Below are 14,693 nucleotides of genomic sequence, written 5' to 3' on the forward strand. Positions count from 1 at the left end.
GTGGATAATTTAGAGAGGTTGATGTTGTTCTCCTTGGAGAGAGGATGGCTATGAGAAGATCTGATGGAAGTCATAAAAATCATGAGAGATCTGGATCGGATATACTATGGGAAATTGTTCCCACTCTTAAAAAGATCAAGATTGAGGGGGCACCGACTTAAAATGATTTATAGAGGTAGCAAACATTATGTGAGAAAAAACGTTTCTACTCAATGAGTGATTTGGGTCTGAACGTGTAGTGAAGGCAGGTTAAACTGAAGTGTTCAAGAAGGTACTGCATGATTATTTAAATATAAAAATATGCATGTGGGTATGGGGTTAGAAGCAGGCAAATGGCACAAAGTCATGATGCCCATTGGAGATTTGCAGACATACTGGGCTGAATGGCCTCCTGTGATTCAGTGACCTGCAACTTTAACTAACATCTGAATAAATAAGATGCATAGATATTCTTTTGTCTGCAACTTGGTTCACCATTTTAAGGTGCGATTTCACTGGGGAGAAAATATATTCCGCCAAATCAATCTGCACTCAAGAGCTGTTATGACTAAAACTGAACACAGAATCTCAGTGGAATCCAACCAAGGTTCTGTATAACTAAGTAAAACACCCTCTCCCCACAAACTATAACTCACATATGATAAATACTAGCAATATTCCAGTAACTCCTTTGATTACGTTTTGTGCCTATGCTCTAACTTTGTAATTTTTGTACCTCAAAATTAAATTCTCTTTGTCCTTCCATCTGCAAGGAAAGAGTGAACAGACATCAGAGCAGTATTTGTTATGTAGAAAAGGAATGGTGCTATACTTGCTGAGGATATTGGTACTTAACAGTTGGAGTGATACCACTGAATTAAATGCAATGACTTAAATAAAATATAACTATTAAATGCAACTATAAAAGCATATGAAGAGTCATCTCTGAGTCAAAATGCTACCCTGGATTCTCTCTCCATAGACTTTATACAATACCTTTGTTAGAACTTTCTTGGAATACTATGAGCAGATCTGGGCACCACATCTTAAGAAAGATATATTGTCCTTGGATGGAGGATTTACAAGAATTACCCTGAACTTCAGCGGTTGTTATGGAAGATTATCCAAATTATAATCATTATAGCTATTATAATTGTTATAATTATAACTGTTCTGAAGAGGGGTCACTGAATTCGTAACATTAACTCTGCTTTCTCTCCACAGGTGCTGCAAGACCTGCTGAGTTTTTAAGGCAATTTCTATTTTTGTTTAATCAAATTAGGCCTGTTTTCTCTTGAATTTAGTAGATTATTTGATTGCAGTCTTCAAGGTATTAACAGGAAAAGGCAGGTTAGATAAAGATAAACTATTATGACTGGTTGGAGATTCTTGAAGGGGGTATAATCTGAGAATTAGGGTCAGACCATTCAGGAGAGATAACAAAGTGTGGAGCTAGATGAACAGTGCAGGCCAAGGAGTATCTTAGGAGCACAAAGGCTGATGTTTCGGGCCTAGGCCTTTCATCAGAAAAGGGGGAGGGGGAGAGGGTTCTGAAAGAAATAGGGAGAGAGGGGGAGGCAGATCAAAGATGGATAGAGGAGAAGATAGGTGGAGAGGAGACAGACAAGTTAAAGAGACGGGAATGGAGCCAGCAGAGGTGAGTGTAGGTGGGGAGGTAGGGAGGGGATAGTTCCGTCTGGGGAGGACGGGCAGGTCAAGGGGGTGGGATGAGGGTAGTAGGTAGAAAATGGAGGTGCAGCTTGAGGTGGGAGGAGGGGATAGGTGAGAGGAAGAACAGGTTAGGGAGGCGGGGACGAGATATTAGGAAGCACTTCTGCAAGCACAGAAAGGGTGGAAGATGTTTTAGAATGCTCATCTACAAATGGCAGTGGATGCTGGATTAATTGTTAATTTTAAATTTGACACTGATCATTTTTATTAAACAAAAGTATTAAGGAATATGAGACAAAGGCAGGTATATTAAGTTAGATCACAGATCAGCCATGATCTCATTGAATGGTGAAACAGGCTCGAGGGGGTGAATGGCCTACTCCTGTTCCAATGCTGCTGTACCTGAGGAGTTTCACCAACACTTTCTGTATTTATTTCACATTTCCAGCATTCCCAGTGTTTTTGTTTTGTTGAATGCAACAAACTGGCTGAGGCTAGTTGAAACGGATAGTGAATCACAGTGGGAGGAGAAAATGTTGAATAGATGTCAACTTGGGAACATGCGAACAACCAAGCATGAACCCAACTGACCAATCAGAATCCAGAAATGATCAAGCTTGAGTTCTTTCAAAACTATATTCTATTTGAAAATCCTCCACAGCAATTGAGAAAATGGGAGACTGAAAATCGATATTGACAGGAAGAGTCAATCAAAGCTCACTTCTATATATCCTGCAGTCATCTCAGCCTGAGGGCTAACTATATGATTTAATGTTCTGTTTAAAATTCTTAATAAAGGGTGCTGAATTTAGCGTGAGATTATATTAATCACAATTCTTGCTCATGAATCTAAGAGACAGCAAAATTACATGTCTTTCTCAATCTGTACACATTGAGATTCAACTGCCATGGATTTTCCTAATCATATAATTGGTCTATATCCCTTTGAAACTTCCTGCTCCCATCTTTACAATGTTTATTCTGGGTTGTTGTGGCAAGTGGATTGACGGGTTTACTCCTGCTCCTATATCTTACCTTCTTACGGTATATTTACTTGAACAAATCAGTGATTATCTGCCTATAAATTATAGTCTCACATTTTCCTTTCTTTAACGTTTACCACACCCTTTACTTGTGATGTACACATGAAATCTTTTAGTGCTGCTTATGACATTATTTTCAATTCTGTCACACGACTGAAGAAGGTAGACTCTTGGAAGACTTCGGAGCTGAATAAACAGCCATAAGACATGTCAAATGATTTAAAGAAAAATAGCTGGAAATGAAGGCGGGTTAATAAAAAGACTTTCAAAGAATTTGATTAAATGGCTGAAGAGTGGGAAGATTCTGAGAAAGATGGAAAAGAACTTTACAAAACAATAAATTCAAACCATAAATTGGCAACAGACTGGAGAGGAAAAATGTATGATCAGAAACTTCAACAGTAAGAGGGGAAAGTCCAACTACTTTGTCTGGGTTATCAGGAATGATAGCCTGAAGAGATGGCAGTTCCTGTGGAGATCTTATGTTACTTCAACCACTTGATAATGCGGAAGGCCCATATCGAGGCCAGAAGCATGCCCTGATACTAGTGTGATAATTACATTCCAAGGACACAGTACCCAAGAACATCACAAAATGGATCCAAAGAAGGCAAGACCCATCAGTGAATTTCTGGCACAAAAGTACATCAAAGATGTACAATGTTTCTTTGGTATGGTAACTCAAGTGGGAAAGTTTACCTCCAAATTAGCCAGTATTATATAACTTATGTGGAATTCACTACCCCAGAGTGCAGTGGATATCAGGACGCTGTGTACATTTAAGGAGGAGATGGACATATTTTTCATTAGCGTTGCATTGAAGGGTTATGGGGGGCAGGAAAATGGAGTTAAGGCTAGGATAAGATCAGCCATGATCTTATGAAATAACAGAACAGCCTTGAGGGGCCTGACTGGCCTACTTCAACTCCTTGATCTTATTTTCAATTGTTCCACAGACCCAGCAAACCACCTATTGTCTTCCTTATTTCTACTTCTAACTTGGTAGTGATGAAAGGCCAGTTCCAGGCTGTTTTCCACAAAATGCTGAACTGGGCACACTTCAGCTGGACATCTGCCTAATTCCTATACCACTCCAGACATGTTTAGGAACACAGGAGCGGGTATAGTCAATTCAGCCCTTGAACTTACTTCACCATTCATCTAGATCATGGTTGAACTCCCAGCTCAACATCAATTTCCTGCACAATACTCATATCTCTTAAGGTCTCTAATATATGGAAATATATCAATCTCTGTGCTATACATACTCAATCACTGAGCCTCCTCAGCCCTCTGGTGTAGAGAATTTCAAAGATTCAGTATCTTCTTAGTGAGCAAATGCCTCATCATCTCTGTCTTCGATGGGCTATTCCTTATTTTGAGACAATATTCCCTGATTCAAGACACACATTCCCCCCATCAGGTGAAACATCCTTTCTGCACCTACCCTACTGAGCCCTGTAAAAATTTGGTTTGTTTAAGTGAGAGCACTCCTCATTCTTATAAACTCCAATTTATTCTGACAGGTTAATTCCGTCAATAAGCAATATAAAGAGACCATTCGGCCCATTACATACGTACTGACTTTTTTTAAGCTATCCAAATAGTCCTCATTACACTGCTCTTGCCACATAGTCCCAAATATTTTCTCAATTAGAGCTGAGACTGAGCTCTTCCAGCAGAGTACAAGTATAGCATCAGTGTAAGATGGTGTTGGCTATATACCAATGTACAAGTGGCCATGTAAGTCTGGAGCCAGGGTCAAATCTGACTCCACAGACCATCCCAGTTAAACACCCTGGAGGGAGTCTGCATGGAGCATGAATTCAGTGCAGTGTTAAATCTGGTGTACTAAATGCTAATGGGTGTCTACGGATCCATTTCTACTTTGCAAGCATTTAAAATTTTAATGGTTATAAGAGTGGATTCTGCTCTGTCCTTTATCTCAACTGCATACAACTTTCTCCCAGGCAAAATAGGTAAAGTTGCAGCCAACCAGTAGCTGGGCAATATAAACACAGTTCTACCTGGCTGGAGCCTGAACTATAACTCCACAGTTTGGAGCAGTAATTGTAGTGTGCATTTACTCGGTAGGTGCTTTGTAACAAGCACCAGACACACTTTTAAACCTTCCAGCTGGAAATTGCACATATGATGCAAAATAAAAATTAATCACTTGTAGAAATCTGCAAGTCCAGAGGTGATAATAAGGAAAGGGCTCATGCTGCCTTTTCAAACAACTTGCTTGACAAGCCCTTTGAGGCTCTCAATTTTGTGTGCCAGGTTTAATCTCCAATGTTATGCATGTGAAGCATTTACTTGTTTACTATTGCCAGGATTACCAGAGGATTTGTAGCATTTAACCACAGTGGAAAATAATTTCTCATATTTAGTACACATGAAGCCACTTACTTGCTTTTCCTAATTAGTAGGACTTTTTTTTCAATTGCTATGCTAAATGATGCTGCTTCCATCTTTGATTTATGCAAGTATCTATTATTATTTAAAAGGATGATTTTTGGAGCTCATTGTACTGAAAATAAACAAAATATCCCTACAGTAATGCTAAGTTGAGCTATAACTATTGCTGCACCGATGCATAATGAACTCAGAATGGTTGTATTGAGACTTTCAGATTGTACTGAGATTTTCAGGTAATGGCAACAAGTTCAGCAACCAGACATGAGAGATGTGGGATTAGCAAGAACTGCAGATACTGGAGTCAGAGACAACACAATGTGGAGCTGGAGGAACACAGCAGGTCAGGCGGCATCAGAGGAGCAGGAACGTTGACGCTTTGGGTTGGGACCCTTTTTCAGTTACATTTTATACAAGAACAGCATGGAAAAAAGTGGATGTGTTGAATCGCCCTTTAGCAGCCTAATATTCAATTATTGATCTAATCCATCATTACTCTTTCCAAACTCTTGAGTCACGGATTGCATTTATTTTCTGTCAGAGTAATGGGTTCCTGGGGGAGATAGCCAGATAGGTGCAGACATTGAGGTTGGGATGTAGTTAGGTTGGGTCAAGGAATCATCAAGGGTTTGGGGAGGTAGTCAGTTGGTTAGGAGGGATAATTGGAAATCAGGGCAGTTTCATTGGGTGGTCAGCGGGTGTGATTGAGAGTGTGAGTTTGGCAGTTATCCAGGAGGTAGATTAGGTTTTACTCTGTCTGGTGGTTCTTGAGGAGTTATTCGGGATCGTTCTGTAGCAGTAACCCAAGCATCCGACTCTTTTCTTAGAATTGGAGACATCCTAGGAAGGTCCACAGGACCAGGGTATTTGCCCATCAGAAGTTTAAACATTCCAGACAATTTAACATAGGTGAGTGTATCAGGACTTCCACCGGGACAATATTGCCACCTTGCTCTCCAATGATCCAGAGACCAGAAGATTTGGCCCATAAATGTTTGGATACAATTCTAGGAAGATATTCTATCCTTGTTGAATTTACTTGGTGAGCAAGAAAGATCTTTGCAGAATCTAACAAATTAGATATTATTGGATGTAAAATAGTCTTTGTTTTGCAGAGTAAATGGAATGCGCTGGTACAGAAAATCAATTGCTGGCCAAATTGAAAGTTATTTACTGATTTGCGACCATAATTTTGGAAGCAAATTGACTTACAACATTGAAGTATAACTTGGTAGGCAGCTTGGCATTCTGACCACATTAAAGTTAAATGGTGAGCTCCTGACTCTCAGAGGGGTACTCTCATACCAGTTGGTTTTTAAGCCATATACTCAGTCTAGTTTGAAGCCATGTTTAAAAGGTTCCCAGGCAGTCCCCTGGTCCATCTGGGAACATTTGAACCCTAATCGTCTGTGCTTTTAATGTTAGCAGAGTGCACTCAGTCCTTTAACTCGCTCTCAACATTAGAATTTTCCACTGACTGTTGGAAGCTGGTAAACAGAACACTGTCTGAAGGTTAAAGGGTGGCAAGGGAGCCAATGGTATATTTCTGGGGTAGCAGCTGCGCACTGAGTAACTGCTGTCCAACTGATCCCTAAAATTCAGCTGCCTAACAAATGTCTGGAAAAAGATAGCTATATCAGGCAGATTCAGAAACGTAAGCACTTTTGATTTATGTCACAACCCAGAAAAATAAAATTGTAATTAGCGAGATTTTCCTGTTCTCAACATGACAACGTGAAAAATCGTATGTTTCATTGATAATTTCCCGATATGTGCTCCTAATGAGCTAAGGCATTTTATCTCTTACTTTTGTTATCATATCTGGCGAAAGTGGTAGATTCTGCTGCTGTTTTCCTGCTCTCCGTGAAGTCACCTGTACATACAACAGAAATAACACTGTAAATACTATGTAGGGAAACATGGTCCTGGAATCAATAGCGTGTTTAAAACATAAGAAAATCCATGTTCAAACTGTTCGAATGTCAACATACTGCCGTCCCCAACGGAATTATTTCCTTTAATTCCTTCATCACTGCTTGTATTCAGGTTTGTGTATGCAATTTGCACACAAGTATTGTTGAAAAATCTGCTCCATCTTTGACACTTCAGACTTTCCTGCCTTGAACAGGTGCAGTTAGAGAGTTTTGTATGCTGCAAGGCTTGCCACGCAGTCAAACATTCTTGTGCCACAGAGGCAATGTTGCAATTGCCCTTTTTGTTCTTGCACATCTTCTTAAACCTTGCATACACTGAGCTGCAACTTGTGGTCTTTAGACATTGCTTCTTAGCCACTGAACAATCATTATCCTTCTTCAAATGGTTAGGAATTCTCGTTCGTCTTGAATGATGACTCCAGTCATGGTGTGTTGATGGAACAGCAGGAACTGCTCTTGAGAGCTCTGCATGACAAGTGGAATAAATACTCAAATGTCAAACACCGTTTAGAAACGTAACTAAAATCTCCCTGTACATGTCAACAGCAACTTTGTTACACCTGTTTCAGGCTGCAGCCATAAAAACTGGAAAGTTTTACTTTGTTTTGATCTTTCAGTTTAAAAACCAAACTCTCTGTCACATTTTTGTGGGAATCTAGGAATCTTGAGGAACAGGAAAAGGACATTTGGTCTGATAAGACAATCTGTTTTTAGTTAATCTCACCATATACTTTCTCTAAAACAGTTCCCTCCTTAACTCTCTACAATGACCTTTCCTAATAATTTGTTCCATATGTTTATTCATGACTTTTTCTGCAAAACAGTCCTCATTGAATTCTCTACTTACTCCTAATTGGCATAGTTTAAAACTGTGGGCTGTATTTTGCTCACAGTTATATCTTCTTTATTTGAATCACTTAACATGCTTTGACTATGTCTCCTCATAATATTTAAGCAAGTGTTAGTGCTGGGAAAGTCTTAAACCTTATATTTCCATTGGTAGTTATTACAAATGATAGAACATTGGTTGTTTGCACATTCTGTGATACCACCTCATTATACAGATCTGGGTATTGCATTACCTCCTTGACTGGTGCACTGGCTTCTGAGAGGTCTCAGAAAGTCACATGATTTGTCTTCGAGGCAACTGCACTCCTTAAATGCTGGATAACTGTCAGTTAGGTACTGGATGGTTAGGTTACAGTTGCTGAGATTCTTTATTGTGCAAGCCTCACCTGCAACAAATTAAAAGAATATTATATTTGAATGTATTTGTTGAGATTTTCCAGGATGCAGATGATTTAGTACTGTCTGAATTATCCAAAGAACCATGGTTTAAATTACAGCAATTGGAAGTGGAACAAGCTGGCCCATGTTTTCAATTTTTATCATTTCTGTGAAGTTGCCTTCAGAAGAGTCTTCCCATATGAAGTCTCCCTTCATGGGAAATATTCTAAGCCTTTCTTATTTTATTGCTTCCTTATTTTTCCATTTATAAGCCAAGAACAAACAGGACAGAATGCATTGCATTTACCTATCCTGCCACTAACAACTCCAGACAAATCTCGTTCTGGTAAACTCTCAGAGACTGCAAATTTAGCTCCCCTTTATAGCAACTCATTTTAGTCAGATCTAAGGTTCTGCATCTAATGCAGCAGAATTCTGGCTAGTACAGGACTGTAATTGTCAAGTTTGCTTGATTTCATTGTATGCCTTGTCCCATGCAGTCAGAGACAATGTAGCACATAGTAGAGAGGAGAGATGGTGGCAATAGAGGCAATGTCAGTGGACTAATGATTCAATATGATGAGTACGCTAGCAATACTGGTTCAAATCCTGACATAGTAACTGGTGGGATTACAATTCAATTAAGGGTAATATTGTGATTTAGTGATATGCACTGCTGCCTCACAGTGCCAGGGATGCATGTTCAATTCCAGCCTTGGGTGATTGTCTGTGTGGAGTTTGCATGTTCTCCCGGTGTCTGTGTGGGTTTCATAGAACATAGAACATAGAACATTACAGCACAGTACAGGCCCTCCGGCCCTCGATGTTGTGCCGACCTGTCATACCGATCTCAAGCCCATCTAACCTACACTATTCCATGTATGTCCATATGCTTATCCAATGATGACTTAAATGTACCTAAAGTTGGCGAATCTACTACCGTTGCAGGCAAAGCGTTCCATTTCCTTACTACTCTCTGAGTAAAGAAACTACCTCTGACATCTGTCCTATATCTTTCACCCCTCAATTTAAAGCTATGCCCCCTCATGCTCACCATCACCATCCTAGGAAAAAGGCTCTCCCTATCTACCCTATCTAACCCTCTGATTATTTTATATGTTTCAATTAAGTCACCACTCAACCTTCTTCTCTCTAATGAAAACAGCCTCAAGTTCCTCAGCCTTTCCTTGTAAGACCTTCCCTCCATACCAGGCAACATCCTAGTAAATCTCCTCTGCACCCTTTCCAAAGCTTCCACATCCTTCTTATAATGCGGTGACCAGAACTGTACACAATACTCCAAGTGCGGCCGCACCAGAATTTTGTACAGCTTCACAATAACCTCTTGGTTCCGGAACTCGATCCCTCTATTAATAAAAGCTAAAACACTGTATGCCTTCTTAACAGCCCTGTCAACCTGGGTGGCAACTTTCAAGGATCTGTTTCCTGCAGGTGTTCCAGTTTCCCCCCACCGTCTAAAGATGTGCAGATTAGGTGGATTGGTTATGCTGAAATTGCCCGTAGGGTGGGTGGATTAGACATGATAAACGCGGGGTTGCAGAGATGGACTGGAGCTCTGGGTGAGAATTTTTTCAGAGGGTTGTTGCAGACTCGATGGCCCAAATGGCCTCTTTCCACAGTGGGGGAATTCTATTCACAGTGATATTTTTTATGACTAATAGATTGAACACCTCCATTCCTCTCCATTTTCAATCTTGTACATTTCATAAGGTTTACCAGCTGACCAAATAGTTCTTCCTAATAATTGTCTGTATCTGCTGGTTCTTTTTGGGAATTTATTTGCTCTTGTGACCATGGTCAATGAGCTGCATGTGTAATGCTGTGGCAACAAGTAGTGTGATCGAGGGGGGGGGGGCCCTTACTGAGGAATAGCTGGGGGCCTATTTGCAAGTTTTACTATTTCATTATTTATTAATCTTGCCTTATTTATATATAGTTTCCCATTCACCTTGGCTGGTACATTGAATTATCCATGAAACTATACAGCAACAACACTCACTGTGAAAGTCAGAGCAATTACCTGGCGATTCTAGCTTGCCCCTTGCTCTTCCAGATGGCCAGTGCCAACATTTCAGGGCACACTGGCAGTGATGGGCAGTGATCATGTGCACTCCCTGTCCACCAACATTGGCACATGTAATACAGCAGCTTCTCCACACCCTCATGTCACACTTACAAAACAATGCTCCACTTCAATAAAGCAGTTTGGAGAGGTCCCAGGACCTTTCATTGTGATGCTGCTGTGAGGACATTGTTCCTGCAAGACACAGGCACTCATCTTATGGAGCCAGGGAGCGTCACAGAGATCCTCATTTGCTCTCTTTGTGCCTGTATGGATGCAACTGTCAGCCCTTCCTTGCCTTTTTGCACATTGCCCCTTCAGCCAAAGCTTAAAGGTGCACATTACCACATCTTACTGCAGACACAAAGCCAGGCAGCCTGTTATGGTTATGGACAGTGAGCAATTAATGGAATGGACTTATTGTGCAGCAGCGTGCTACTTCAATCTCACACCTTTGCTGTGCACCAGCAGCATATGTGGCTAATACACTGCATGTGAAGGAAGCAAATGGTCACATCTCAAAGTCTAAGGGGAGCAGTCCTTAGTCAGGGTCAAGCAGGACAGCCTCTACTCAGGGGGTTCCACCTCTACTATCTGCCCAGGGACTTGGGCACAGTTAGTTAACTGTTTGGGGCAGTCATGGTCAGAATTATCTCCTAGTAGGGGTAGGGAGCCAAATGTAGACACCCCACTGCCCACCTTGTCTGTCTTACTCCAACTGTGGGCCTTTTCCTCCTGGAATAAGACAAAGAGAAAGTTTGAGTGGGATGAAAGTGGCTGGTACAGTTATTAGTGATGGTGCAGTTGGGAAATGTGGGTTGGTGTCATGAGTGACTAAGTAGGTAGCACAAAGGCCATACGGGTTTAGTGGTGCAGGGAGCGTGTGAGGGAAGATGTTGCAAGCAGTAGTGAGAGAAGTAGACTAGATCTTTGGTGGGAAATGTGTGCAGTAGGAGAGATTGGGTGAGTGTGAGGGAGCAGAGAGAAGACGGTGGATCTTATGGTGATGGAATGGAAAAGATCATTTACCTGTTTCCTATATTGCTGGGTGTTCTTCCAGATCGTGGATATTGCACACCATTGTGGTAAGCTCAGACCAGACTGTCAGGGCTGGTGTAGTGGCCTCCTTAGTCTTGTGGGGAAAGAATGACCTTTCTTTGTACAACCTTGTGCACCAGTAACTCCAGGCTTCTACCTAGAAAGCAGGCTGCCAACTCCCCTTTTGCCAAACATGACTGGGGAAAGTGACAGGAACTATGCAGGGCAGCTTCGGACCTGGTGCACAACTGTGTTTACAAAATGGTGGCAGCACCAGGAATTCTGGGAGGTGCTGGCAGAAGTGAATACGTCCACCTACAGTGAGCAGTTCGCTATGAGATGTTGTGTACTGGTAAAGAGGCAAGTCTAGGACAGCATGAGAAATCTTACTGTACCTCACAGAGAGAAACACTTCACAAAATCTGCCAAAATTGATACTGAGCGATTTCCTGTCAAATTCAGCCCATGGTCTTTATTTTGTTAATTAACTTATTGTTAGTCTGTCCCTCTATTTCTAACATCCTTTTCAAAAAGAAATCTCCTTTGTGTAGCTACATGATTAATGATCATTTACTGCAAATTAGGGCTGAAATTAATCTTTGAGGGATTCATTGATGACATAGTGGGACATCCATTAAAAGGTGTAAATCATTACAGTTTCCTTTCTTTCTTATTTACACATTGGAATTGCTGCAGGATGCACAAAGCAAAGGATCTACAATGAGGGTGGACAAAGGTGGAAGACAGAATCACAGAATGTAATGCAGGTAATTCATCAACATAGGTTTATGCTGTTGTCCTAACTATCGTAAGGTTCATTTAGATACTCAGAGTTCAGTCACAGAACAACAATAACAGGAATAATGCAGCAATTAAATTGTTGTCATCATCACAGCCTCCTGGCCTCTCAATTTGTTTTACACAAAGAAATCTCACAACTGAGAATTCCATTCAAAACTCCCTTCAGTCTACCCGAATTCATGTCTTCCCATCCTTCGGATAACTAACAACCAAGGATGTGAAAGTCAAGAAATTGCTGCAAAATATATCGATTTACTTTGATGACAGCATGCAAATCAAGCCTATTTTCTCAAGCCCAAAGATAATGTTACTCACATGCTCAACAATCAGGTTAACCTTTTTTTTTCACTTTGACATGCTTTACTCACAGTAGTGGTTGTTGAATAAAAGTTATTGTAGTTTAGCTGCACCATTATAAGAGTAGTCAGCCTCAATTTCTCACCCCAGGTGTGACTGTTACCCGTACTTTATAACTGGGCACAGGTTATTAAACAGATGAAACAGGAATACATTGCAAAGATGCACAAGAATTTCAAATGCAAATACACACAGCATCCACCACATGGTGACTGATAAAACTGATGACCAGCCAAATCTGCACTGATGGTTCACTTTTACATTCAGTGTGCAAGTCAAACTCTGACTTTGCAGCGATGTTTTGTTTGAAGATTTTATGGTCAAAGTATGCACATTCATCAACTATGGAACGGAAGCAATATCGTGATACCAAAAACATCCACATACATTCCTGTGTGCAACAACAACTTTGTTCTCTTGGTTCAACATGATGCAGCCCCTTTGGCTTCAGCAGACATACAAATAGGCTGCTTGCATCTCTGCTTCAACCAATAAGATGCTCTTGGTTGTCATCCGCTGAGCTTCGAGCAGACTAAGTCCTCACCAAAGCCAACTTCACTTACTCCTGAGCAGGGGAGGTTGCACATTGGCTAAGAATGGATTAAGATGAAAATGGCAACAGAATAACCACTTTAAGTAATCTCCCCTGACATTGCCCCTCATAGTCCAGCTGCAGTCCTGGTGCTAGTGCCTTGCTGGGGAACCCTTGCTGCAGTGGGGCCTGAAATGCCATAGCTAGATATGGTGGTCCCCAGTGTGCAAGCTGCTGTTGAAGGTCCAAAGGCACGTATTTAATTGCAACACTTGATTGTCAATGCCGATGGGGTCACTCTACCAGTTGAGGAGATCATTGCACTGACCAGCAACTTTATTCACGCGTAATTCCAGGGGACTCTTCTAGTTTCACTGCAACAGTGGAATGAGGACTGACATGTTGTAGTAGGCTTGTGAAAGTGGCAAAGTGAGAGCATCAGGCATTAGGGAGTAGGGCAACAGCCACACCTCTCCGGTTGTGCTCAGCAATGTCATCGAAATACTTCCTGCTTTGGATTCAGCTGCGTGTCACCATGTTTCTACCGCCGAATGCCCCAACCACGAGTTTCTTTGTGTCAGTAAGGAAGCAGTTTCTCCTGCCAGTGCCACACAGCCTACCTGTACATCCAAACAGATGTTGGTGAAAGCAGCCTGACCTTTACCTGTGATGACTCCAGTCCAGCTATTTCTCTGTCCATGACCATGTGAAGTGCTTCATTTCACTTGTTTTAAGTACCAGTGTTTCGATTTCACTGGGTGGTTCATTGTCGTGCTCACTGACATTGAGAGGACAGGAAGCTTGGAAATTAAATTTGAAAGACCTGGCTCTTGTTAAAAACTGATACAGAACTGCATATAGTTGCAAGTTGCCAGCATATAGGGTGGTTAAAATGTAGTCTCTCTGGTGTGACCATCTGCATTTTCCTCAAGCAGTCACTAAACGAAAAAGCAGTGAATTATTCCATATCCTTCTCCTGTCATCCTGTGACATTCTAATTAGCAACTTAAACATTGATGTTTCGGTAACAGGCAGCCAAGATCACCAAAGTGCAACCATCTGGTTTGGAGATGTATCCTGAAATTTATTGGCTAATTGTTCCTCATCACAATTCATCACAGGGAAACAAAAACACATCCATTAATTATCCACATTGTAAACATGAGATTTGGTCAGAAATATTTCAGTGTATTCGTCTCCATTAACTGACCCATCCACATTGCATCCATTGACATTACAAGCTGTACATCAGCTGAAATTACACCAATGACGTGATACCACCCAATAGCCACTGCCTCTACACTGACAAACATTACACCCAATGATTGTATGCACACTAAAGTAATTGCTGCTAACATTCTCTCACCATCATCATACTCACATTCATCAATGGATCCACTGATCCTGATATTCATTAGCACTTAAACCCACTAAAGTTGTTGTTTTAATGCTCTAATATCAGTCTGTACCAATGAGCCAATATCCTGGATGACACCACATCACCAGCAGCAGCGCAGACTCTAGACAGCACCATCTAGCAGAAGAGATGTGCACATAAGGTGTTGTACAACTGCAAGTTATCAGTTTGCATGTTTGAGATTTTCAAGTCA

At 41.1% G+C, this 14,693-nt stretch overlaps 1 protein-coding gene across 1 annotated transcript in view; it reads right to left on the bottom strand.

Moving 5' to 3' along the window:
* Positions 1-14,693, bottom strand: part of gfral (GDNF family receptor alpha like) — a 106,158-nt gene that overhangs the window by 54,443 nt on the left and 37,022 nt on the right. The window contains exons 3-5 of the mRNA XM_048531878.2: positions 8,128-8,280; positions 7,103-7,510; positions 6,919-6,984 (exon numbers count right to left, since the gene is read on the bottom strand). Of these exons, the coding sequence (XP_048387835.1) occupies positions 6,919-6,984; positions 7,103-7,510; positions 8,128-8,280 (627 nt within the window). The remainder of the gene's footprint in view (positions 1-6,918; positions 6,985-7,102; positions 7,511-8,127; positions 8,281-14,693) is intronic.

The sequence above is a fragment of the Stegostoma tigrinum genome, chromosome 4 (genome assembly GCF_030684315.1).
Source record: "Stegostoma tigrinum isolate sSteTig4 chromosome 4, sSteTig4.hap1, whole genome shotgun sequence".
NCBI classification, from domain to species: domain Eukaryota; kingdom Metazoa; phylum Chordata; class Chondrichthyes; order Orectolobiformes; family Stegostomatidae; genus Stegostoma; species Stegostoma tigrinum.